This window comes from Onychomys torridus, chromosome 11 (genome assembly GCF_903995425.1).
Source record: "Onychomys torridus chromosome 11, mOncTor1.1, whole genome shotgun sequence".
In the NCBI taxonomy this organism is placed as follows: domain Eukaryota; kingdom Metazoa; phylum Chordata; class Mammalia; order Rodentia; family Cricetidae; genus Onychomys; species Onychomys torridus.
In genome coordinates this window covers 76,689,794-76,717,748 of record NC_050453.1, presented here as the reverse complement: position 1 = coordinate 76,717,748, position 27,955 = coordinate 76,689,794, and the positions used below count along the sequence as shown (strand labels likewise).

The following is a 27,955-nucleotide window of genomic DNA, read 5'->3' as shown; positions in this document are numbered from 1 at the left end:
TCTCAAATCCATAGGACATTTTGTATTATTTGTATCTTTCATCTTTATGGATAAGAATTGTGGAACAACCCTATGGTTACTGTGAATTTTAGAACTAGGAATCCCTGTAGGTGAACAAGGATCTATCTGGTTCCTTAACCTTTTTATGGCTGTGTCCTCTATGCTGCTGTGCTCCAGATAAACATAGATGTTCCTTTTTTTCCTTTGTAAATTACTGTTTTATTTAGTATTAAAAAGTTTTGAGAAAGCAATGAAAATGCTTTTTTAAAGTAAGTCTGTAAGAGGCAAGCAATTACAGATATTTTTATGTGGGCTAATCAGTATTCTTTAAAAAGAGTAATCAAGTGGCGTCTGCAATTACTAAAGCTGCTTGGCTTACACATACAATTAAACCTAAAGAATGTACTCACTTCTCTTCCATTCCTGCTTCTTCAGAGCTTGTAACTAAGAGTTGATTTTTGTTTTTTCCACGATGAAGCTCAGTTTTGGAGGAATTCCAGTGCCAAGCAAACCTGGGACCTTTTTAAAGAAAAACTTCCATGGCTGTATTGAAAACCTGTACTACAATGGAGTGAACATAATCGACTTGGCCAAAAGACGCAAACATCAAATCTACTCTGTGGTAAGTCCACTCTCTCTGTCACCTGGTGCTTTGTGGACTTGGCTAAGTCTTGCCTTGCTACTCTACCCCTGCACCTCTTCACACTGTGTTTTTCTTATGTATTTAGAATTTTCATCAGCCAAGGCTTGGTATGTAATTCAGTTGGTAGAGTGTGTGCCTAGCATGCTTAAAACTCTAGTTCCATCTATGTGTCCACATAAAAACAGGTGTTTTAGTTAATTTTCTAACTACGGCCTAACAAGAAACAGTTTAGAGTAGGAAGGCTTTTTCTGGTTCATAACATGAGAGTAGCTTTCGTCATTGCAGAGAAAACATGGCAATAGAAGTGGGAGACTGGCTAGTGACATCACATTGGCACTTAAGACAGAGAGTCAACAGGAACTGTGTCTGGGTTTAAAAGCCTCAGGCGTTCTACCAGTGACCAACCTACAGTAAGGTCCGACCTCCTTAAGATTCCAAAACCTTCATAAACAGGCCCACCTTCTATGTACTAAGTGTTCAAACATGTGAGATTATAGAGAATGTTTCATACCCAAACTACAATTGACATGGTAGTGCACACCTGTAATTCCAGAATTTGGGAGGTGTAAGCATGCAGATCAGAATTTTAAGTCATCCTCCATTACACAGCAACTCTGAAGCAAGTTTGCTACATGAGGTCCTGCCTCAAAAAATTAAAAATGAAATAAAACAGTTATTGTCCTATTTGCTGACTTTATATTAGAAAAGAGCCAGCTGAGAAAGAGGCACTGCAAATCATTTCACTGATAAAAAATCAAGTACAGACATGAAGAGAATACTGGTCTCTTGGCTATGTGAAAGATTTGAAATCTATGCAGGCTAATAGGGATTTTACTTAAAAAGTTCTAAGAAATGCAATGAAGGCATGGATCCCATTGAATTATGTAGTTAGGACATTGTGTGTGTGTGTGTGTGTGTGTGTGTGTGTGTGTGTGTGTGTGTACTTGTTACTTATAGTAAGCAGGGCATTTTAAATGATACTGCAATGCTAGTGTCTTAGAGGTTCCTTGTGGATCACTTATAATCACAGTGGATAAAGTCTTCACTAATTTACTAAAGTCTGTTTTCCTTACACACCTTGAGTTTCACAAGGGGTCTTTAAAAACTTATCCTTGAATTTTCTTTCCTCTTTTCAATTCAATTGCTCTTACGTTTCCCTGTACTCCTTTTTAAATTTACGGGCCTCTTTTTCTTTATTCTTAACCACACACACACACACACACACACACACACACACACACACACACACAAATATAAGTGCTGATGAATCTATTTACTGCTTCTCATATGCATATCTTCTGGGGGCTGATTACTTGAGATTGGATAACCTATCAAGAGGCTGATCCCTGGAGAAGACTTATGCTACTGCTATCAGCAGCCATTAACTTCCTGCAGCTCTTCATCTAGTGAGATTTCCCCTATCCACACTGGCATGTCAGCTGGTGTTGTCACTGTGCAGGCTTTACTTACGCAGCTGTATTGTGGAGACTGATGTGTGCAGCTTCCCTGAAAGTACAGAAAACACTGTCATGCATCAGGTATATTTATTACTGTCCTATTTGCAATTCCTGGTAATGCCTTGAATATAATGGGGACTCGATAATAATATGTGAGTTTCCAGATATAATTAAGAATTTATATATTTCTTCTAGTTCTCTGAATGTTTGGTGTTACAACATGCTTAGTTCTGTTTAGTACTATTTGATCAGGGTGAATGGGCCTGTTTGCCATGTAATAATAGCATTCTCTTTCTCTAGTGATAACCTTATTCTGAAGTCTACTTTACCTAAACATAATGTTGGCATGTGAGCTCTTTTCTTGTATTTCTTCCCTTTTTTTGTTTTTTGTTTGTTTTTTGTTTTTTGAGATAAGATTTCTCTGCATAACCTTGGCTGTTCTGAAACTTGTTCTGTAGACCATTCTGGCCTTGAACTCAGAGATCTGCCTGATTCTGCCTCCTGAGTACTGGGATTAAAGGCGTGTACCATCACCACCCAGCAAACTTTTTTCCATATTTTCATTCTATTGTTTTCCACCCTTGTTTGGTTTTTAAGTTGTCGCTTTCATTATTTGTTGTTTACAGGAAATAATTGGATCATGAATTTTCATTCACACAAAATTTTAAGTGGCATACTTGCTCCTACACTTAATGCAGTTATAGATATGTAAAAGCCTAAATATCTATTTATAATTCATGCCTTCTGTTTTTTCTCTTGCTGTTTTAATTCTTTTCCTTTTAAAAATAATATGTGTGTTGAATGAATTTCAGAATTTGATTTGGAGTGTGAGTGTCTGTTATGGAATATTAATTTAAGATGTATTCCATGTGTTTATGCTATGAAACATCTGTTTAGTGATGCAAAGATGTGTTGCATTCTCTTATGTTACATTTGTTTGACTCTGTGAAGCTGTGTTACTTTCCCTGCTTAAAACAACTGATTGGTCTAATAAAGAGATGAACAGCCAGTATCTGGGCAGGAGAGAGGGGTAGTAGGTAGTGCTGGCAGGCAGAGAGAATAAATAGAAGAAAAGAAAGGAGGGAAGAGCAAGAACTGGAGAAGAGAAGGAAAGGGGCCAGTCATCCAGCAACACAGCAAGACATGGTGTAAGAAGGAAAAGATATACAGAAATATAAAAAGGTGAAAGCTCGGTGGCAAAAAGATGGGATAATTTAAGTTAATCTGTTGAGAAATAATGGGCATTCATAAGTAAGAATAAGCCTCTGGGTATTGGGAGCTGGCTGGTGGGCCCCCACTGAGTAAAACAAACAAACAACAAAACAAACAAACAAGAAAAAAAAAGCCCAAATAACTACAAGTGTCTCCCTGCATAGCTATTGTTTGTGGTTTCTCAGGTATAATGTATATGCACAACTTTTCACAGCTTAATGATTTGATCACTTGATCATTATAATTGAAATATAGAAAAGTTACCTTTTACAAACTCTTTTAAAATCTATCTATCCATCTCTTACATTTATTTAATTGTGCTAATTATTTTATTTCTTTGTAATTAGAATTTTATCAATTGCTTTTGCTTGAATTTTCCAAAATAATTTCAGAGAAAAAGTGTTTATTGTATTTATTCCTTTCTGGTATAGTTTAAGATTTGGGAAGAAAGCGGAGAGAGGGTAATAGGCAGGAGGAAGGATGGAAGGCAGGCAGAAAGTCCCAGGAGTCACGGAAGGTATGCAATCGCCCACCCCACGCTTTTCACTCCGCCCATAGTTTTGTTTTCCCTGTTTGGGGGAGAAGTCAACTTTCTCTGTGATGAGTAGCACAGCAAGAGTCAGTTGTGTGCAACAATACACTGTGCTGCTCCTTTGAGCCAGCAACTCTGAAAGCCGCAGTCCTGCTTTTAGACGTGGATAGTCACTGAGCACGGTTTGTCACGCTGACCCATTTAGAAAGGAGTTTTATAACCTTAAAATAACTTTTTTTCTTCTGTTTAAAACAATATAAAGTCATTCTAATATAATTTAATATATATAAAATCTGCACTGTTATACACAAAACTAAGATTTATTTTTAAAATATATTATGTCTATATTTTCTTCTTTATTCTCTAAAATCTCCTTTTATGCCATTTCTATTTAGATAGGTTTTTAAGCTATGCTTTTTAGCATATATGTGAATATGTCAAATTCTTGTATCTCCTTTCATCTGGGAATATTATGATTGATTTCCTTGATATAAAACTGAGAGTTGTCAGCTCCTTAGCACGTGGAAATTTTGACTCTTTTCCCTCAGTTCTCAGTGACAGATGCATTGTCTGGTTGCTTTTGTCTCTGAGGGTGCTGTGTATTTTCCCTCTGGGTTATATCAGAGTTTGTCTTTGATGTTAGAAGTTACAAGTTTGACTGTGATAAGAATGGCTTTGGATTCTTTGGCATGTCCTGTTAGGGTTTTTCTCAGTTTCTTGAGTATGTAAGCTTTTTACCCTATTTGGGCAACTTTCTGTCATTACATGTGGGCAGCTTCCTATCACTATATGTTGAGGTGTATAGAGACCTTTCATTAACATAATCTGGGAATATGTGTGTGGGTAACCAGAGAGACTAAAAGACAGCATAGGATCTCCTGCAGCCAGAGTTACAGGCAGCTGAGAGACCCGTCACAAGCAATGTAGGTGCTGGGAACTGAACTTGGGTCCAACACAAGAGCCGTATACACTCAAGCCCTGAGCCATTTCTCCAGCCTCTATCTGGATATTTTATAACTAGTGTCTTTTATGTCTTGTTTCTGAACTTAATCATCCTTTTGTTATAGCTTACTATAAAAGTTACCAGGCTACTTTATTTTAGATGTTGCTCAAACAGAATGACTTTAATTCTTACACATTTGACATATTCTTTTCAATTGGTGGTATAGATTCACCATTTTATTCTTCTCATTGTTATTACATGCATCTATTAAAATTTAAAGTTTAATGTATTTCTCTCTCTTTCTGTGTGTGTGTGTGTGTGTGTGTGTGTGTGTGTGTGTGTGTGTGTGGTCTTTGCTCCTTACTAAGTAATCTAGTCGAGCCTAGTGGCCTACTCTGCATACCTGGAGGTATAAGGCAGGAAGGAAGTGAGGTCATACATGGTTCAACATTGCTTTAGCTCTGGGCAGCTGGGTGATGGAGGAAGCTGTACTTACTTTTCCATCAAGTTCTGTGAACTGTCATCATAGGCTCCAGTCAGTTCTTGTCCCAATGGACAGATTGCAGAGGTAGGCGTGTGGTTTGATTTCTGGAAGAGGCAAAGAGGCAACTAGAGGGTTGTGGCTTTTCCTCTTTAATGAGATAAGTTAAATTCTGTCACTAATTAAACAGAATAGCTGGAAGTGAAATTCAATAGAGTAAGGAAAGACAGTATGGGTTTCTGGATGTCAGAAATCTGATATTATTCCCTTTTCTGGATGAATCCTGAGTCAAAATGTTAATAAATGTTTTCCAAGTTTTTACTAACTACAGCATTTATCAGATTGCCCAAAAGTTTTCTAGTCCATTTAAGTCCTCAGGGCTTAATTGGCAGTATAGTTATTATAAGGCACAGAGAACCATTTAGCACTAATGCATTTGGGGAAAAAAAAAGATTTAATCTAAGAATACAATTTTACTGTGCAGGTAGAAAAATCTTAGCTTTCACCGTTACAATATAATGAAAGAAATACACATTATTTTTCTCTAAAATTGCTTTCATCTCCCTTATCAAATGAGAATTCACACATAGATACACAGATACACACACACACATACACACACACACACACACACACACACACACACACACACACTTGGTATATTTCTTTGGCATTCCTTCAGAGATGTACTGGTTCACACTATTAAATACAAAAGCACAGACACTTTCATTCCTGTAGTCAAGCTTAAAGTTTCCCCCAAAGACACCAGGACTGCCTCAATTCAACTTTGTTCCAAGTCCCACAATCACTGTGGTGCTGTTAAGAATTCTAGAAAAACAAGGCTAATTATTAATTCCTGTGTAATGTTCATTTCCAGTGTTCATAGTTTTCTTGCCATCAATGAGCCTACAAAAGGCTTCAGAAGTTCAGGGTTTATCATGAAATTAATAGAATCAAGGGGAAAAAAAGCCAAGAGAGATAGTTGATGCCCATAAATTACAAACTTTGTATCAAGTCTCAAGGAAATTCAAGCTTCCCTCTGCCTTGTGGAGCTCAAACCTTTCTTGTAGGCTATATATTCAGACAGCATCCCCTTTGCAATCCATCATCCCTTTCTTATGGGACCTGCCTACTCCCTGGAGATTTAACAGCGGCTCCATGGGGATAATTCAATTTAGTCTTTATAGCTCGATTTGACTATAGGACGATCTTCCACATTTCAGAATGCAGTAAAAAGAACGGCTTAAAGTAGACATAAAAAATATCTAGGTGTTCTTCCCCAATCCACCACCCTGTGCTAATACAGCTCCATATAATAAATAATCAGAAAGTAAATGGGCCATTGAAGTGTGTGTGTAGAGCTGTAATGTGGATAATTATACAAATAATACAGGAAGCATATTGCCTTGATAGCTCCCTGAGCATGATTAATTTCAAGCTCTGCGCTCTATAAGAAATGATGCTTTCTTGTGACCTTTATTTTGTGAGTGTGAGATTCACTCTCCCCCCCCCCACCTTTTTGACACAAGGAGAATAACATGATTATTTGGTCATTAGCTGGCTCCCATTCTCTTCGTGTAGGGATTCAAATGATTTTTTTTATACCAACATAAGAGCTCAGCTATAAAGAGATAGTTAAGTCTATAAATTGTTTGATTTGTAAGCACAAGGATCTGAGTTTGATCATCAGAACCCACATGAGGGAAAAAAGGAAAACAACCAAACAACCAAACAACAAAACAAAACATTTAAAAATGGTGGAATAAGTCTATAATTTCAGTGCTAGAGAGATGGAGACAGGAAGACCCCTAGTCTGGTTGGTGAGTTTCAGGAGAGTGAGAGTGCTTTTCAAACAAAAACGTGGACAGTGCCTAAGAAGTGCCACTCAGAATTGTGCTCTGTCCTATACATGTGTGTACATGCATTGTCATGCAGATCCACACACAACACAAAGGACTCATGTTACTTTACTTCATCTTCCATTAAGGAGGGAAAAACCAAGCCTGCAAGTTTCATACAATTATCTATGAAGACCATTGATCAAGTCATGTCAGTTGTATGTGGCTTTCTCCAAGTAGCTGAAGTCAAAGCATTGCATGAACAGAGGCCAACAAACACTAAATACATAGCATGACCTCTCAGCCACATTGCTAATGTTGCTAAAGGATCACAATGTTCCTTTCCATTTATTCTAGGCAAGGTTTGATGGTCTCCTAACCAGAGTTCTCATAAGTAGCTCTCTTGGCGCTTTGCTCAGTACAGAGGTTCCATAAATCATTCAACTGGGCAGCTTTGGGAAAGTGACCACATACTGGTGCTCTCTAATGAAAAGTGGGAGAATTATAGTACCTCCTTTTAAGTGCCAATACAATTCATAGTCAACAGGGAATATATGAGTACCCAGCATCCTAGGCTGTTGAGTAAAACATCCTACAACCTTCTATTCAGCTGAAGTTGGTTTGTGAGCCAAGCCAATACTAACTTGCCATTTTACACAGTGCAAGAATGGAGTGACATATAGTTTCCATGCCTTTGACTGCATCTGAATTGTAGTTTGCCCCATACTCTGTTGGTAACAAAGTGGTTTTGAGTAGCCATATTATTACAATCTCGTCTATCTCTTTCTCTTGGAGAAATATAATGATCACTCCAAACTTGACTTGACTAAATGATTGGCTCTTTTAAAACAAGACTTTTTGGAACAGATATATAGAAGATAGGGACTTGGGTAAATTACACATATAAATGAACAGGCAGTGAGCATTTGTGAAGTTTGTCATTATTTGTCACACCAAAGAGACTACAAGGTAAGTGTGTAAATGTATGGGAGCTTGCAGGCATTTGTGCACATACACACACACACATACACACACACACACACACACACACACACACACACACACACACACACGAAGGACAGTAAACTTTGTTTAGCTTCCTATAACCCAGACACCCATCAAAGTTGCTCAGAGAAAACTACCTTCTGCCTAGTAGAGCCTATAATATCTTCAGCTTGTCCTTAGGATTGTTTCAGCTCTGTGAGTGTTCTCTGTGATAAATGATAGGCTCCCTTAACAATGACTGTCTTTCTCAGCCATTTGACCAGTCTGACATTCACATCACATGCCTCTCTGCTGTGTGTTTCTCAGACCTTGGGAAAAATGATTCCCAAGTTGTTAGATTCCTTAGCCTCACTTCCTTCCTCTCTTTGAGAAATTGAGATGAAATAGTTCAAGGTTAGATGAAGAACAATGTGGCTAAAAGTTAAATAGTAATAAAAAAAAAAGTGAACAGTGGAATAGTCATTATCTTAATTCATTTGGGCAGCTGGAATAAAATTCCATAAAGCAGGTGGCCTATAAACAACAGTCATTTATTTCTGACAGTCCTGGAGGCTGGGAGCTTGGATTTCATATTGCAGCATGTTGAGTTCTGAGAGAGTCGCCTTCTGGGTTCAGGGTATTCTACCTTCAACTAGGCCTTTATGGAGTAGAGTGTCTAATCATGATCTAAGAAGCTCCTGCAAGGCCTCCCTTTTAAAGTCATCACTTTAATGTTTCAAGAGTCCTTAGGGTCAGAGGCTAGCCCCTGGGAATCCTAGCAAGCCAAGTTCAGACATCTATTTTCAGTAAGTCAATTAAGTTCAATAAATCAAATAAAACAAGTAATAGTGAAAAGCTGAGAAACATTTATTCAATGTGGCCACATTAGAATGAGGAACAAGGAAGACCAGTGGTCCCCAAGTCCACTTTTTGGATCCTGACATGGAGTTTAGTTATACATACAGTGGAAGAGGTGTTCATGGCTAAGTGGTCCCATTATTAACTCATTATTGTCTGAGTTCCAGACTTTCCCACACAGGGGACTGATAAATTGTCAGCACTCTGTGAGATCCCATCCTAGAGATAGTTCCTCATTGGTGTGGCCTCATGTCAGTCTTTTCCTTCTTCTGGCATGAAAGTTCTAGGAAGAATTCCAGTTTCTTAGGATCCATCTTAAGTAGTCTGATGACCAAAGGGAGCATCCCAGAGTCTAGAACATGGTCATTATTGCAGGACTGTTACATTTTGGATTGCATTTCAGTATAGAAATTTCAACGAATGCAAGAATTCAAAATTCAGAGGTAATCTTCCCTTCAAATGACCTTAATTTAGTGTTATAGCATTTTTCTAAGGTAACCAGGTCATCTGAGGAAACAATTACCTGAAACTATTGAATCAAAACTTCTTGAGGAGGACTGTAAAATAATTTTTATGAATGTAAAAATGAAATTTTATTTAGTATTATTGCTGTGGGTATGTGTGTGGTGTATGTAAGATGCACCTGTGTACGTAGCATACATGTGGAGGTTCCAGGATGTGTTAGTTGGTGTTGTATTGGTGGGAAGAGACACCCTGACTATAGCAACTATTGTAAAGGAAAACATTTACTTGGGGCTTGCTTACAGTGCCAGAGGTTTAGTCTATTATTATTACAGTGGGGAGCATGGTAGCACACAGGCAAAGATGGTGCTGGAGAAGTCACTTTGAATCTTCATCCAGATCCAAGGCAGCAGGAAGAGAGAGGACTCTGGGCCTGACTTGGGATTTTGAAAGCGCAAGCCTGCCCGTGACACACCTTCTCCAACAAAGATACACCTCCTAATCCTTCCCAAGTAGTATCACCCCCTGATGACTAAGCATTCAAACATATGAGCCTATGAGGGCCATCCTTATTCCAACCATCACACAGGACAATGTTCAGAAGTCAGTATTCTTCTCCCAGTAAAGGCAGGCTGTCTCTTTTTTCTGCTTTCTGTTTACTACAGTCTAGTTTGCCTGGGACTCTTCTATCTTGTCTTTGCTATAGGAATGTCAGGATTACAGATACATACTAACACATCCAGTGTTTACATGAATCCTAAGACATGAAATCTGGCTTCATGGTTGTGTTGTAAAAACTTTTAGCCACTGAGTCGCCTTATATATTTCTTAAGGAAAATCAAAGCTATGGAGAACAGAACACCAAAAAAGCAGAAAGCAAAGCACCATTTTTGTCTGCATGGATTTTATTTTCACATGTAAATATATCTTTTACAGAACATAAGATTTATACTATGGTGTAGATGTTGTGTGTGTGTATGCATGCGTGTGTGTGGTGTATGTCATGGGAGTGAGGGTGTCTGTGCAGTGCATAGTAGGAGTCATGTTTCCTTTCAGTGAGGTGATATCTCACTGAACTTGGAGCTCACTATCAGCAAGCTCCCAAGATGTCTATCTCCCTTTTCCCAGTGTCAAGGTTATAAGCATATGCTACTGTGCCTTGTTTTTTGTGGTTCTAGGAATCTAAGAGCTTCTCCTGTATATGGGATAAATAACCATCAGCTAAACCTAGGCTAAAAGTCTTATTTTAAAGCTAACTATTTACTTCAAATATTTTCAATATCTTCAACATTTTATTGTTTTAAATATCACTTAATATTACTTACCTGTTTAAATATTACATTAGTTCATCTTTATTTCATTAAGAGTCAACTGCTTGAAGTTTGAGTTGTTTATGTTTCTACTGCAAAAGAAAATGTTGAAAAAACTACCATGATTTGGAACAATTTTTTGAAATTTTAAACTATTTTAAACAGTTGAATGAAAATGAAAACTATTGGGTCAGATTGTTGTTGTTGTTTTGTTTTGGTGTTTTGAAGCAAAATCTTGCTATATAGGTGGATCTGGCCTGCATTCACCTGCCTCAGCTTTCTAAGGCTGGTATCAGAAGAGTGTGCCTTAATGAAAATTCAAAGTTTTTACTAAAGCTGCACAGTTTAAAGTCTGCATTAAGTTCCCTGCCCACCCCACAGCATATATGAAGGCCTGCTTATCTTGCCAGATGTGCGTGGCACTGTCTAGTCTTTTGAGGATCTAAAGAAATTTAAGGGAGTAGACATAAGGGAAGAATTACGGTGCAACTATTTGAGAGATGGAGGCAGGAGGATCAAGAGTTCCAAGAGACCTGGCTCCATAGTGAGTACAAGGCCAACCTGGCCTTCATGACGGCCTGTTGGAAAGAAAGGAAAAAGAGGAGAGGGGAGAGAGAAAGAGATGAAATGAAAGGAAAGGAATGGAAGAGTTTTGACAAATGGAGACTAGAAACAGCTCAGTTTCTAATGTTTTCTGCTAACAAGATAAGCACATTACTCCTTCATTTTACCCCCTACCAGAAGAGCAGACATGGCCTTTTCCTTTGGAGACCTGTATTTCAGAAAGCTAGCTTATAGAGAAGGAGTAACAGATTGGGATGCCACTACAAGACAGACAATAAACAGAGAGGGATGATTGACGGGCCTGGGGCTAGATTGGGGCCTCTGTCCCGGACACATCTGTGCGAGCAGGTCTAGAGCAGTCATTCCCATCCATGCTTTACATGAAAGGATAGTTAATAGTCAGGGCCAGTGAACGCCAATGATGAGCAGTTGGGGACACTGTCATTCACAGTCTGCTTTATTCTCTTCTGGAAAGCACGATACAGTCAGCTTTCATCCATTTTTATTATACGTCATTTTTTCCTGAGGTGCTGTACGACTTTCAAATCCAAGTGGAGGGATAAATAAACATTCACCAATATGTGCAAACAAGGCTGGACAGATCCATGAACGACAATGCTCAGCTGGGTATTAGAGATCAATAAGACATTTCAAAAATGGCCCTTGTTATTGGACAATCACTTAGAAATCTCTCCTGGGCAGTTTTTGAGATGGAAGAGCATGAGCAGAATCGTTGCCTCTGGTAAGACTATGTAAGGTGTAAACAAAGGGTAGGGTGTCTAGCCCACCTCATTCCTCTCACACACCTCACATACCAGACACATAAGTGCCAGGCTCATCCTCCTAACCAAATGCAAAGGCTGGGAATCCTGTGTGAGAGATAAAGTGCTTCCCAAGAAACACCGTCCACTCTTCCCATAGCTCTCATACTCCTCTTAGGTAAACGGAAGTTTCTGTCCTGAGCTTTGAAGAGCAAGTGTCTCCCAGATAGTTCTTGGCAGAGAGTAAAGTCTCCCAAGCAGGGGAGTGGCATGTACAAAAGCCCAATATCGGGGCAGAAGCAAAAAGGTGTCAAGGGCTGGTGGGATGGCTTGGTGAGTAGAGAGAAATGTTGTAAAAGGTGACATCCTGACTTGCATCCCTGGGATTCACACAGTGGAATGAGAAAACTAATAACTGTGTGTTTTACCTTGACCTCCATATGTGTGCTCCCCATGACAAGTTAAGAAATGTTTGATGATGTTTGAAGTCTAGAAAGTCATTGTGAAAAAACCCCAGTGTGTCCTTTAGGACATAGGCTGGTGTGTAGTGAGGGAAGTATCCTGAGTAGTGTAGCCCCTGCTTTCCAGGCTCAGACTCAGACCTCCTCAAGAGCTGGTGGTAACCAGGCAACCATACAGCACCAGTGGCAAAGTACTTTGCTACTCAAACTAGGTCCTGCTTCCTGGCAAACCTGAGTCCAGTTGACAGAAAGTAGCTGGGACTAGGAGATAGTTCAGTTTGTAAAGCACTGGACTTGAAAGCCTGAGGACCTGAGTTTGCTCCCCAAAGACACCTGAAAACAGGATGTTGTAGCATGCACCTCTAAGCTTGGCACATGGTCAGTGTGACAGGAGGCTGAGACAAGAGAATCAACCAGAAGCTTGTGGGCCAGCTAACCAGGGTTAGATAGCATAAAAGAAATAATAAGAGAGATCCTACCTACCTCCAACAAAGTAAGAGAGAATTAACTTTCAACATTTTCATTTGACCTCCATATGTGTTCTGTAGCATGTGAGCCAGTGTATGCACACACACACACACACACACACACACACACACACACACACACACACACACACACACACACACATACATTCATCAGGCATTCACACATACACTATGTAATCATAATAGTAATATTAACAGAAGCAGGACACAGTAGCACACTCTGGTAGCCCCATCACTGAAGGAAGAGAGTTATTGATCTCAGTGGCTTGCTGGCTACCAGTCTAGTCTAGCTGGTGGAAAAAAAACCTGTCTCACACAACCAGGTAATAACAGCTGAAGAATGTTATCCTAGGTTGATCTCTGATCTCTATGTCCATATGTGTATATACATGTGCATTCACAACTAGGCGTGTTCACACACACACACACACACACACACACACACACACATACACACACACACACAGGCACGCACATGCATGCATACACATGCACAAAGGAAAGGGAAGTTGTAAACTGCATGCGGAGCCCCTGGGCTTCCCACAGAGTAACAGTGATGGAGCGAAGGAACTTTTCTTATTCCCCACAGTGATCCCTGGAAGTCAAAAGTAACAAAGTCAAATATAACAAATAATATCCAGTATAACGAGTAATATTCAGTCAGCTGATCAAAGAAGAAAATTTAGAATATTGAAGTTTATTATGAAAAGTTCAGCTAAGAAGGGTGACTTCGGCACTGAAACTCACAAATAAACTCCTAATCACTCTTTTATTTAAGCATCTTTATTTAAAACCATGGAATTCTACTACCTAGGATTGGTAGCTCACAGATTCTAGGAGAGGAAGAGGAACACTATCCAACTGTGTACCGTCTGGTGAACCCTCTAGATTGATGGATAATTCCAAACTCATAGTCTCAGTTAGGCTCTGGAAGACAAAAACCAAGACAAAAAAAGACATGAATATAGAAAATATATTTTCAGGAAAACATCAGAGCTGACAGGAGTGTGAGGGAAGTAAGGAGAGAGGAGTGTCCAGAACACAGTATACATGTGTGTATAAATAAATAAATAAATAAATAAATAAATAAATAGAATTAAAAACAAAACTAGAATCTCTAGATGTCTAACAGAAAGAAGTGTAACACAAAGGGAGTCATGTGCATAGTCATGATTTCACATGGTGCTGGACACACTTAGAAAACATAGCATGCCTCACTAATGTGTTAGAAACCAACTCCCAAATCCAGGTCCAATATGATTAGGGAAACCTGAGATTATCTAACTTTGTCATTGCAGATAGGCTATTAAGCAATGAAAGAGCCACAATTGCTTCATTTATGAGCCCCGTGATTCAGTGCCTTAAGAGCACTTCTTGGATAAAATGTCGATGTCCTCTGTAGGTGTTCTGGTATTGAAAAAACCTAAACGGCTGACTTCTCCACATGATTTCTGAGGTTGCAATTCTCACAAAAATCTCCTCACATTTCAACTAATGATTTTTCTAGGTAGCTTACCTTCCTCCTCCCAAAGCATTTGATTCCTGGACAGTTCTGGCCACTGTTTCTCTAAGACCACAGCACCTTGCCACTGCTTGCAAGTCAGTCCTGGGGATTGCATTTCCCCTCCTGCTGGTGCTCAGTTCTCTTCTGCTCCACCCCTCTCCTGGATGCTATAACAAGTTCTAAAATTCGCCTTCCTTCAACTAAGAAAGTAAGCCTGTTGAAATGTTTTCATTTTTGTCTACTCTATAGTAATAGAACCCAGCTGCTATGGATATTGCTCTGTATAAATGCTGATTAGCCAGTAGCCAGGCAAGAAGTGTAGGCGGGACAAGCAGAGAAGAGAATTGTGGGAACAGGAAGACTGAGGAGGAGATGCCAGCCTGTTGTCCAGGGAACAGCATATAAAGGCAGCAGGTAAAGCCACAGAACACATGGCAACATATAGATTAACAGAAATGGGCTGAGTTTAAGTGGAAGAGCTAGTCAGTGGTAGGCCTGAGCTAATGACCAAGCAGTTTAAGTAATATAAACTTCTGAGTGATGATCTTATAAGTGGACTGTGGGACTGCAGGGCTTGGCAGGACCTGGAGAGAAACTTTCCAGCTACACGCAGCAGCCAAATAAATGCCATTTAAACAATAATAACTTAAAGTTTAAAAGTAACCAGTTGGGGCTGGGGAGATGGCTCAGGGGGAAAGTGCTTGCTGCCCAAGCGTGAGAACCACACTCAGGACCTGAACTCATGTGAAGCTGGGTGGAGCGGCATGCATGTACCAGTGTTCCCAAAGAGAGATGGGCGGCAGACACAGGGGAATCCTAAGAGCTTGTGGGCCAGCTTTCATGATGGAAACAGCAGTGAACAACAAAAGAGAACTGGCTACAGATAAGGTAGAAGCTGTGCTCTGACCTCTACAGGCACCATGATGCACAGACATACCCATAAATGACACATACATATGGATCAAAAACATGGCTGAATGAATTAAGGCTTGTCTCCATAAGCTGCAATTGATGTTGGCACCCAAAGTCTCTTATCCTGATAGATGTTGGAAGTCGGACATGCTCTGAAACCCACTATTCATGGCAATGACATGCCCACTATGGGTGCTTATAAATACAACATGTCTGTGGTTTGAACTCAGTTCTGCAGCATCCTCAGCAACCATCCCTGCTAAGAGAAAGATCAAACAGCTCTAACTCAAAAGACACCTCTAGTTTTCTAGGCAGGTTTTGATGAATATTCCTAATATTCTGTGAAAACGAACATAATAACCCTCCAATCTACAGCAATGCTGAAGAAGTATTTCCAGGTCTTCAAGAAAGTAGAAAGCAAGGTAACTTTGTCAGATTTTTAGCTCAGTGTACTGGTTACCAAAGCCCAGCAATACTAAAAGACACCTTTTAAAAACAAAGCACAAACATGATTTTACCTACTGTGTATACAGCGTTTGTCAATGCTGGCCTTAGTTGAACTCTTTACAATCCTAATAGCTCTGATGGGAGGGAGGAGGTTGCCACAGTTCCTGAACATGCTAAGAATCTGGGGCTCACCCTGCTCAAAGAACTCTGAAAAGTCACACACACACACACACACACACACACACACACACACACCTAGTGCCACTCAACAATCAGAATATTGGTTCAAAATTTAAACTAATATGCACTAAAAAAGATTCATTTCTTTTTATTTTATATGTATGGGTATTTTATCTGCATGTGTGCTTGTGAACCATGCCACAGAAGCCAAAAGAGGGCTTAGGTCTTCTGAAACTGGAGTTACAGATGATTGTGAACTGCCATGTGGGTGCTGGGAACTGAATCCAGGTTCTCTGGAAGAGCCACCACAGAGGATTTTAACCACAAATTCATGTCTCCAGCAACTCCTAACATTTAGCTTACACAAAATGCTACTGCTTAACGATTGCATAGTTAAGCAGAGAAAAGCATGATGTGCATTTTTATCAAGTAGACAGCCAGTCACATCTTACAGATATCAATTTTCTACTCTCCTCTCTTGTGTACATGCATGTGTGTGTGTGTGTATGTGTGTGTGTGTATGTGTGTGTGTGTGTGTGTGTGTGTACATGTGTCTAGGTACACATGTGTGAGTGTGTATGAGTATATGAAGACCAGAAGTCAACACAGGGTCTTCCTCTATCACTCCACACATTTTTTGAGACAATGTCTCTCACTGAGGCTGGAGTTTATTACTGGAGCTCGACTGGCCTGCCACCATGCGCCGATGATCCTCCGACGGCTCTTTCAGTGTGACAAATACAGACACACACTTGGCTTTAATGTGGGTACTGGGAATCTGAACTCAGGGCCTCGGCCCGATCCATGAAACACTTTACCCACTAAGCTGTCTTCTTAGGCCCTCTGTTTCCTTTATAGAAGACTATTTTAATACCTTCTGTTTTTTCTAACCAATATATTCTCTTAGGAAATTTAGATATCTAGAGATTAGAATCCAGATTAGACTAGCAATTATTTATTTAGAGATAATTTAGTATCTCTCAAGTATTCCATCAACCATATATATATATGTTTGTGTGTGTATGTATGTATACATACATTTATTTATAGATATATTTATATATACTTACAAATGTATGTATATTTAATATTTATTTCAATTTTGGGAATAAATCAAATGGGCAACTCTGTTAAATTTTGTTTTGCAGCTGAGAAGAATGAGGTTACTCACATTAAATTCAATAATCTAAAATACATTAGTGTAAAAATGCACAACAGATCAAGTTTTTATCACTGGTGTCTTAGTTTGGATTTTTATTGCTGTGAAGAGATGCCATGACCATACAACTCTTATAAAGAAAACATTTAATTGGGGGTGGCTCACTTAAAGGCTCAGAGGTTCAGTCCATTATGATCATGGAGGGGAGCATGGCAGTGTGCAGGCAGATGTGGTGCTGGAGCTTGCAGTCAATGATAAGTCTACTTATTCTCACCCTTAATGAAGCTTGAGATAAAGATCTCAAAGCCCATCCCCACAGTGACTCACTTCCAATAGAAGGTGTGACCCAGATTAAAGTTGTGCGTTCCAGCCTCAAGGTCTGGGTTAAAAACTCCTGTCACCAAGACCACATTTCCTCCAGTAGGACCACACCTCCTAGTCCTACTGCTTCCTAAGAGCTTATGGGGGCCCATGACATTCAAACTGCCACAACTGGCCCCTCATTTTTAATTTACTTTAATTTTACTGATGTTGAGTGTTGAACAAGGGCCTTATTCATGGCTAGATGTGTTCTCTGTCACTGAGCTGTATCCCCAGACATGTTCCTGGTATTGACTTCAAACCTGAGCTTAATTTCTGTGGCATATTTTATTCAAATTTTACATTCTGTTCCAATCAGTGTTTTGAAACCTGAAGTAAAATAAAACTATCATGTAATGGTGATTGATACATACCCAAGCAACATTCTTTTGTAAGGGGAGAAAGGGATAATCCAAGCTCCCAGGTCAGAAAACAGCCCATTGCAAACAGGTGTTGCACAGCCAGTACTTAGGTAAAGTTTCATTGCAATGATTACAGGAAGATGTGCTTGCACCCGACTTAATGAACACATGCACAAATGAACACAACAAACACACACATACATGAATACACATATACATGAACACACAAATCACACACATATACACACAAATACATGAACACACACAGCATAAATATACATGAACACACACATGCACACACATATATGAACACGTGCACAATGACAGTCTCATAGCACAGTTGAGCTCCTCATGGCATAAAGACAGATGGTGTTTGGTGCGTCCCTCTGCTGACACTGTCTACTTCCTTGATTTAGCAGAGTGATGTGTCCTCCATGGACAACACCATGTGCATCCGTCAGAACATAGGGATTCTTCCCTGGTTTAGCACTGGATAGCTAGTTGATTCAACACCATCACTTTCACAATTAACTTACTTTATCCTAGTCTTGTCTATGATAAAGCTGCAGATAGTAGGGTGGAGAGCTGACTCCATTATAAAGTGCTTGAGTTCACTTTCCATGTAAAACAAGCTAGGTGTGGTGATGTTGGCTTGAAATCCCAGCACTGTAGAGACAGACAGGAGACCCTGGGGCTTGTGGCCACACAGTCCAGATAATTAATGAATGCCAGGAACAGTGTGAGGCTCTGTCTCAAAAAAAAAAAGGGAAATCTACTCAGAAAGATAACTGAATATTGAGGTCTGCTTCCATGCCCACATGTACCTGCATATAATCACACACACACACATGCACACACACACACACACACACACACACACACACACATACATATTCATATGCATGCACCTGTACATATATAATTATATTGTCTGTAATCCAAGAAAAGTAATTTAGAAGAAAAACTACAATTCAAGTATGGTGGTTCATGCCTTCAGGAGGCTGAAACAGGAGAACTTTCATACATCTAAGTTCAGTGGACTACAATATGAGACCATGTCTCAAAAATAAACCAGAAAAACAAAATAAACCCCAAAAGAAACCATAAACTATACCCTTCCACTAGCACCCCTGCCTCTGCGATTCAGTCATTACTCGTGTTTTCCTCTTTGTTACTTTCATATACATGACTGAAGGATTCAGGGTGTGCACCACATGCGCACAGTATTTTTGGAGGCCAGAAGGGGCAGAAGATCCCTGGGAAATGGTATTACAGTCGTTTGTGAGCTGCCATATGGGTGCTAGGAATCGAACCCAGCTTCTCTGGGAGAGCAGCAGTGTGCTCTTAACCACTCAGCCATCGCTCCAGTCCCTGCTTCTTCCTTTTAAATGTGTTGAAAATATAGAAAATGTTAATTACAACAATGAAAAATGCCATGATTCTGTTACCCAGTGAAACCCACCTTTGAGAAAATCCATCAAATTTTTATTTTTTTTCCTCATAGGAATGCATACTTACAGACTCATATGTACAATCTGCATTCAGTTCATTCAATGTGATACTCTGTTTTTATGTTTTCCTTAGCTATCACTGTTTCATGTAGCAAAGTAGCCTATCACATGCATATGTACGTATTTACTTAACTTTTCCTATAATTTTAGATGCAGTTTTATTTTACTATAAATAATAATGTTTAGTTTATAAATTTTCATCAAGTTTTATATTATTCCTTTAGAACAAATTTCTAGAAGTGAGAGGGGCATGTCTAAAAGAGTATAATATTTTGGGACTTCTTAACTTATATTCCCAAATAGCTTTATTCTGTTTGATAACAGAAATTGAAGAGGACTCAGAATAGAGTTTAATCTGATTCAGATCTTATATGATGTGTTCATGCACTGACGCATCATAAAGTAGAAGTCCTATTAGTGTACCGTTTTTATAGCATCAGCTAAATACATTTAATTAACATTAAAAAGAAGTTTCCAGAATAAAGTTGCTTTTGCTAATCTTCTAATTTAAAAACTAAGTTTCTTTAAATTTAATCATGAGTCCACTTTTCAATCTCTTCCTCCATCTTCAAATCCTAAAATCTTCTCTGGATTTTGTCTGACAGTGAGGGTCAAAGTTATTTGAAAACATTAAATGCTGTGATAGAAATTTTGTTTTTAGTGCCCCAGAGGGAAAATGCAAAATTAAGGCTCTAAACAGAGATGTCAGTAGCTGGGGAATCAAAACAGAGTCTGAAGCCCCAGCTTTGGGAAGAGATTTGTGACAGGAAAGAAGTAGCAAAGACAAAGGTGAACCAGGGGACTGTGGAGCTGGCTCAGTCTGTAGAGTACCTGCCATTCAAGTGTGAAGACCCAGGGTCAGAACCCAGCACCCATGTAAAAATCTGGACATGATGGCATGTGCCACCAAATCTAGCTGAATTGGTAAATTCCAGGTTCTGGGACAGACTCTGCCTAAAAAAACTAAGGTGGAGTGTTTGCAAGATGATTTAGTGTCTAGAGGCTTGCTGCATGAGTTCTGTTTTCACATCTCACTTAGTAGAAGGAAGCAACTGACTACCACAGCAAGTTGTTTTCTGTTCTGACCTCAATGTGTGATTTATGATATGCACATACACACACACACACACACACACACACACACACACACACACACACATATATATATATATATATATATATATATATATATATATATATATAGATAGAGAGAGAGAGAGAGAGAGAGAGAGAGAGAGAGAGAATGAGAATGAATCTAAGACCAAATGCAGTACCTAGTTTCTATGAGCCTCTCTGCTGGGTCTTTGGCTGGCAAGACTGACAGACCAGAGGAATGGATTACAATGAGGACTCTGTTCCCCTTATTACTTTGCCCATTGGTGGAGCTCTCCCCACAATATCATAGATATGTTTCCCCTAGATGTCCTTTAATTGAACCTCTGAAGAGCCTGATCTCTAAGCTGAAATACTTTCTTTTACAGAAACAAAGCATTAGCATCCATTGTATCTGGATGTCAAGCACCTTGTTTTTTTCTCAGATTATAATGGACACCTTTCTGGTTTATGTTTCATTTTTGCTTCTTCATCCAAATTCTGCTCCCAGCTCAACTCATTCCTAGTTGTCTACAAAGCTCAAGTCAAAAGAAACTTCCTGGAGCCCTGTTACTTGCTGTCATAGGAAGATACATTCCACCTGCATGGCTCTTGCCCCCAGTGGTGACTGGATAATCTCTGAGCCTCATTCTGTTGCTATGCAAACTTCAGGTGGTCATTGTCTAAGCATGACTTTCTCCAGACTTCTGTTCTTAGCCAGCAAACCAAGCTTGACCTGGAATGAGCTGCTTATAGACATCTGTTGAATAAATAAATGAATCTATGAAGGAGCCTAATATTCTCCCAAACATGAAAAGAAGCCTTAATTTGAATTGGTGCCCTCCCAGAATTTGTAAATCCAGAAGCACACAGGCAGTCTTTCCCTACATTTGCTGGTGGCATGCCAGTCACGCTGGCTAGTTTTCAGATAAATCCAATTAGAAATGGTTATAGTTGTTTTGGGGGAAAAAAAAATCAAGAACTGGCTTTGAAATCTTTCCCCACAAATGAGATTGAATCAAGATCATTTTTTCCTTAGCTCATAAATGCTTGATTGGCTTTGCCTGGTGCTTTGTAACTGAAGATCAGCCTTGAACTGCTGGTTTATTTTTTACCCAGCAGCATGTTGTAGTGGTTGAGGGATGATTAGAAACACAACAAACACCCACACTGAGCAGTCTTTGTAAATAACTGTTCAACACAGTGATGGAACTCTGTAAATAGCCTGTCTAACAAAATCTAAAATTAGTCAAAGTAAGAGAAACCTCAAGCTGGGTCTGCTTTCTTGGGGTACAGGGGTGTCTGAAAAGTTAGGGTCAAGGGCTGAGAGATGGCTCAGCAGTTAGAATGTGTATCACTCTTGTAGAGGACCCGAATTTGTTTCCAAGCACCCACATCAGAAGATTCACAACAGAATATAACTAGCTCCAGGGAATCAAGTGCCTTCTTTATGCCTCCATGGGTTCCTTCATTTGTGTGCACACACACATACACACAATTTAAAAAAAATCTTAACCAAAGTGTGTCAGCTACACCTGCCTAATCACCTCCAATCAGAGCAAAAAAATGTGGGTGGGGGGTGTCTCCACATTTCATTTTGATTAGATTTAGGGCATTCCAGAGAGAGGGAAATACACATCTATCCTCCACGTGCCCATCCTGTCCGTGAAGCATCTACCTTAGTCACTAGTCTATTTAAACTTAACCTCAGCCTACTCTGATTTGTGACCTTGGGCCTTTTTAAAATGGTGACCAGAATCATTATCCCCTTTGTGTTATTACAAGATGACTCCAGTCCAGCCCAGGGTTTATTGCCCAAAATTATCAGTGTTTGAATGGTAAAATTGTTGTGGACATATGTAGCTAGAGTTTTTCTAGTCCTGCCTGGCCCAGGTTCAGGACAAATCTCTCTCACCTGCCAGTCCCACAATTGCTCAGACCCAACCAAGTAAACACACAGACTTATATTTCTTATAAACTGTATGGATGTGGCAGGTGTTTGGCCAATTGGTTTATTTTATATTCTATTTTTGATGTTTCCCTCTCTAACTCCTGCACTCTTGCCATGAAATGAAGCTCCCAAGGCAGAAGCTGGTACCAGAGGTAGTTGAACAAACAGTCCAACTGAGAATGACTAAAGATTAATGATTTGCATTTCTAGCTTTTATTTATAGTTATATCGAAGTTATTATTTAAAGCAAGGGATGACAGTTTTCTTCCTTATTTTTAAGTATTTATTTATGTATTATATATTGGTGAAATTATTAAGGTCACTCCATGTAGTTAAAAGGGAGGTTTATTTTGTGTGGTAACTTACAAGTGAAGGGATAGGTAACAAGGACTGGGAAAGGTGTAGCACAGTCTGGTGGTGTTCTGTGGAGAACTCTGCTCAGTCTACCTCCAGCATCCAGGGGCCAAGAACCAAGAGAGGTGGTGCATCCAGATCTCGGGTCTTCAGGGTCCTTTCTTGGCCCCGCCTTGTAGGCATGACAGTTACTGAAGCCTCAATGGGGGTTGGAACTTCCAGATCAAAGCAAGAATGGCTACCCACTACAATTATATATAATCAATAATTGCATGTTGCATAATTACATATGTGTATGAGTATATGCACATGTATTTGTGCAGATTTACATACATGTTCAAAGACCAGAAGAGCTCATCTTGTGTCCTCCCCTTTCACTCTTCTCTGATTCCTTTGACTAAGCTTCTCTTTGAACCCGGAGCTTGTGCTTTCTCAGCGTGGCTGGGAGTCAGCAAGGCCCAGCACTCCTGTTCTTCCCACTTCAGAACTGAAGCTTCAAGCTTGTGTCAGACACCTGGCTTGTTACAAGATTCTGGGACACAAAAATCACTTCTCACGTTTGTTCAGTGAGTGCTCTTAACCTTAACCTCTTCACCATCTTTCCAACCTGCAACATCATAGTTTTCCAGACTCTTCCATGGGGTGTTTAATTTGAGTCACTAGTAGGTAGTTAATTGATTTTCAGCTTGTGAGATGTTCAAGAAAAATGCACTTACAAATCCAAAACTGTGCCAAAATTTTGACAAGGATAAAACAACTGTCCATACTTGGGAATTCTAGATAAACTCTATCAGAGATCATTTCAGCCATGACTCATGATTCACAAAGCCAACACAATTTGACAAATAAGTAAGACCTTAAAAGAAGGTAGATTTCCAACATGGAAATGGGCCAAAGAGCCAACTAGTGGAAAGTTCAGTCAGCTATTTTTCAGTGTTAAGGTTTAAATAGTCCTATAGGTGTATAAACTCAACTAAATTCGAAGTGCTAGCTGGGTCAGCAGGGTCAACCCTGTGCAGCCTCCAGGAACCAACCTGGTGCAGAGATTGATGGAGATGATTTTAATTCATGTGTGGACTCTACCATTATATACCTTATGGAAGGGCAGTGCCCTTTCTCAAAATGGGCACTCATCTCCAGACCTTGGAAAGTTTCTGTGCTTGGAAAAGTTCTTTCTTTTAGCACAGATTCTTTGAGGGAGTCACAGAATAGAGGATTTCTCTATACCTTTCTTTAGTAGTTTCTTCAGGCTTAATCTCTTATATCCCTGTTAAGACACTATTTTTAATTTACATAAAAACATTGTAAATTTTTCAGGTATAAAATATTTTTGTCCCTAAGACACCTATAGCTTAATCTTATAAGATTGTTTTTTGTTCTTTGATGATTTTAAATATGTAGATAATGCATTCTAATTGTTCTCTTGTTCACCTTTTTAAAAAAATCTCTCTTCTATTACTTTCAAGCCCCATCTCTCCCCTACCTTCCTCTTGTCTAGATTCATAGTTGTGTTTTGAAACCCATTTAGTTAGGGCCATGTGTGACCATTGACTTGAAAATATCCTTTGGAGCAAGTCAGGGTGATAGTGGGGATATAATTTAAGGCAATGCCTCCTCCCTCCCTGAATCTACTGGTAGCATATAGTTCACAGGTGAGAGGTAGGGTCTAGAGCCCATCCTCCATCTGTGCCTGGCTGCTGATGAGTCTATTCTTGTGCAAACTCAGTGCAGGCATCTGAAGCTGCTCTGAGTTCAGAACTGCCATGTCTGTGTCTTACACAAAAACCTTCACAGCCCTTCTATTTTCTGGCCCTTTTACTTTTTCCCACTCCTCTCTTTTGTACTATTTCCTGAGCCATGGAGGAGACAGTAAAAGTGTTCTGTTTATGGCTAAGTGCAATCTTCCTTATTCTCAGGATCTGGTGCAGTTGTAGGTCTCTTCATTCACCATTATTCACTGTAAGAAGAAGTTAGTTTAATTAAGCATAAAAGTAGCATTTGTTTGTGGATATAGATGCAAATAAATTAAAAGTTAGTTTGATGCTATATCAATTTAGCTAAACATCAATATTCAGTTTTCCCTTACAGACTCTCACTTCCCTGGCCATGGCTTTCTGATAGTTGGAGACTTATTAAAACTAGAAAGGTGACACTCTGGAAAGATGATAAACTAGTAGCTTAGGCATGGGATTCTCAAAGGCAAGACATGCTTCCATATCTTTATATGTTCACAGAGAGAATTTGAGTAGCTCTCAAGTTACATTCATTTTCTGAAGTGTATTATTTAGATTTATGAATGAGATGAAACACTGAAAAGAGCCCTTAAAGTTTTAAGTCATTTTGGTTTTAAGAAAGTAGTTTGTTTATTTATTTATTTATTTATTTATTTATTTATTTATTTATTGATGACATCTGAAAATGAGCGTTCTGTAGCAAAATATGCTTGTCTCATTAAGCAATTTAGGCTTTATCAATGATATCAGGAGTTTCATGGTTCTGTCTTCAGGAAAGACAAACCAGACCTGTTTTCTTATCCTGAATTGTAAACACATAAGCTCATGTCAGTGTCCACAGTGTCTCAGAGCAGCAACATCTTGCAAACTGATGCTTGTGTATAGAAGGCCAGTGCCAATGCGTTCGATTTATACTGAAGCCCCATCACACAGACTTAAATGGTCCCCAGTCCTCCCTATCAGAAGGCCTTGAACAAGAGCTGTTGTCATGATATCCCACCCATCAATCATGAGGAAATCACTATAATTGTGTTATTACTACAAGATCTCCGTTTTGATGAGCCCCTCTGCCACAGTTGAAAGCTTTTAGTTGGATGGATTTTATTGGATTTCAGTCAGCATTTGACACACTTCAGCTGTGATGGCAGAATGACCTGCATATATTTGGAAGGAGAAGCCGGCTCAGAACTTGTACCCACTCTCATTGGTTTCCTCTGCTTTTCATTGTGTAGCCCCTGAACCTTGCTAAGCTACTGTATATAATTCTCTCACTCCATCATCTTCAGTGAGGTCAGCCACCCTAATTCTCTATTAGAGTTCGGTATTAACCAAGCATTCTCCTGAGAAAACACTTTAGCATGGAAAGGGATGAGAGAAGGAATAGCCAGCCAGCTGGCTGTCACTCCCTGCTGAGGGCACTTAAAATACTGTTTCTTAAGTTTTATATTCTGTCTTCTGCTAATCTGCATATATCATTGGACTGGGAGAGAGTTCACTTCATAACATGTGCCTGCCATGCAAGGGGGTCTGCATTCTATGCTGGCACTCACATAAAAAGCTGGGTGTGGTATCATGTGCTTGTGCTGTCAGTACTGAGAGGTGAGGATAGGACAATGTCTGGGGCTAATTGACCAACCAGTCTAACTGAATTGGTAACTCTCAAGTCTCAATGAGTGACTCAGTCTCAAAAAAAAAAAAAGGAGGGTATCACGCCCAAGGTGATACTTTATAGAAACGTTCAAACACATACACACATACTCACGTACACATGCACACTCACATTATTATCAGACATATTTTTTGATTATTGGATTCTTTCCTGCAGTGAGTCAGGAATTTGGGATGGAACCCTAATATTCCTTCTTTATGTGCACTGTCACCCAAGAAAAATGCTTTTTTTTGTTTGTTTGTTTGAGCCAGGGTTTCTCTGTGCAGCTTTGCACCTTTCCTGGAACTTGCTCTGTAGCCCAGGCTGGCCTCAAACTCACAGAGGCCCACCTGCCTCTGCCTCCCTAGTGCTTGGATTAAAGGTGTGTGCCACCACTGCCTGGCATAAGGAAAATGCTTTTAAGATGTAAAGGCTTAATTAGATTTCTCATTGCCTCAGTAGAAAGATTCAGATGTAACTCCTGCTACAAAGAAGAGATGTAACAAAGATGTGAGCATTTAGTCTTCAAGAATGGGGAACCTGTGAGAATACTAGAACATCTGCTCCAACATCCTAGGTCACAATCAAGAAAACTCATGTAAGACCTGGGAAACACAGACACATCAGACAGGACCGATATTACATGTGGGTTCTTTCCCCCTGAATTAAGCCCTGTGTTACCAATCTCCTAATACAGCAGGAAATAATGAAAATACCCCCCCAAATGTGGGTTTCCTAGTAAATATTCATGACCAGAATGTAGTTCTGCCATAATGCAGCATTCTCAATTTCTTCTCAAAATTTAGAGCATGATTGCTCTGTATTCAGTTTCTAAAGGCCCATTGTTAATAGGAGCAGATAGGGATTTAGAGGGTGCCTGCCAAGATTTCCTTGTCCTCATGTCCTAGCATAAATCATTGGACCAGGGACACAGAGAAACAGAAGAAAAACAGTTAAGTAAGACAGGAAAACCCACTGCTTAGAATGGGCATGGACATTACCAGAGAAGAAGGAACCTCAGTTGAGGAAAGGCCACAATTAGATTGGCCAGTTGACAAGTCTGTGGGAGTATTTTCTTGATTGATGATTTGTATGGGAGCATACAAATCTGCATACTGCAGGTAGTATCATCCCTAGGCAGGCAGGTGGTCTTTGGTCCTTTAATAAAGCAGGCTTAGCAAGCTATGGGTTGCACATCTGTAAGCAGCTTTCCTTAAGGGGTTCTGCCTCTGTTCCTGTCTCTAGGCTCCTGCCTTGGATTCTACCCTGACTTACTGAGTGATGGACTGTGATCCACATATGTATATAAGTCAAGTTTCTGTGGGGAAAATATGTGCTCCAAAGCCCTGGGCCAGGCATCATTTACACCTCACCCCATTTTCTGGCATTTCTAATGCAGATTTTCATTTTTATTGAGAAGGGACTTAATCTTTTTCTAACGTCTGGCTTCTTTATATGGTAATCGTGATCTCTCTCTCTCTCTCTCTCTCTCTCTCTCTCTCTGTCTCCATATACTTACTTTCTGTCACACTATTATATCCTTATACATTTGTCGAAAAGTAGCAAACAATTTTTCTATAATGTTGTTAGAAATATGCAAATGTCTGCAGATAAAACACACCATTTGGAAGCCACCATGGAAGTCAGGACTTGTGAGGCTGTGGGTTCTTACAAAGAGCTCAGGTGTGAATGAAGAAGAAGGATCACAGGGAAATTGGGAGAGAACATGGGATGGTGGCTGTGAAATC

General features: G+C 39.6%; 1 protein-coding gene across 2 annotated transcripts in view; it reads left to right on the top strand.

Moving 5' to 3' along the window:
• The window catches only part of Cntnap5 (contactin associated protein family member 5), a 902,127-nt gene that overhangs the window by 434,888 nt on the left and 439,284 nt on the right, over positions 1-27,955 (top strand). For both annotated transcript variants that reach the window (XM_036201821.1, XM_036201822.1), the window contains exon 7: positions 479-622. In XM_036201821.1, the coding sequence (XP_036057714.1) occupies positions 479-622 (144 nt within the window). The remainder of the gene's footprint in view (positions 1-478; positions 623-27,955) is intronic.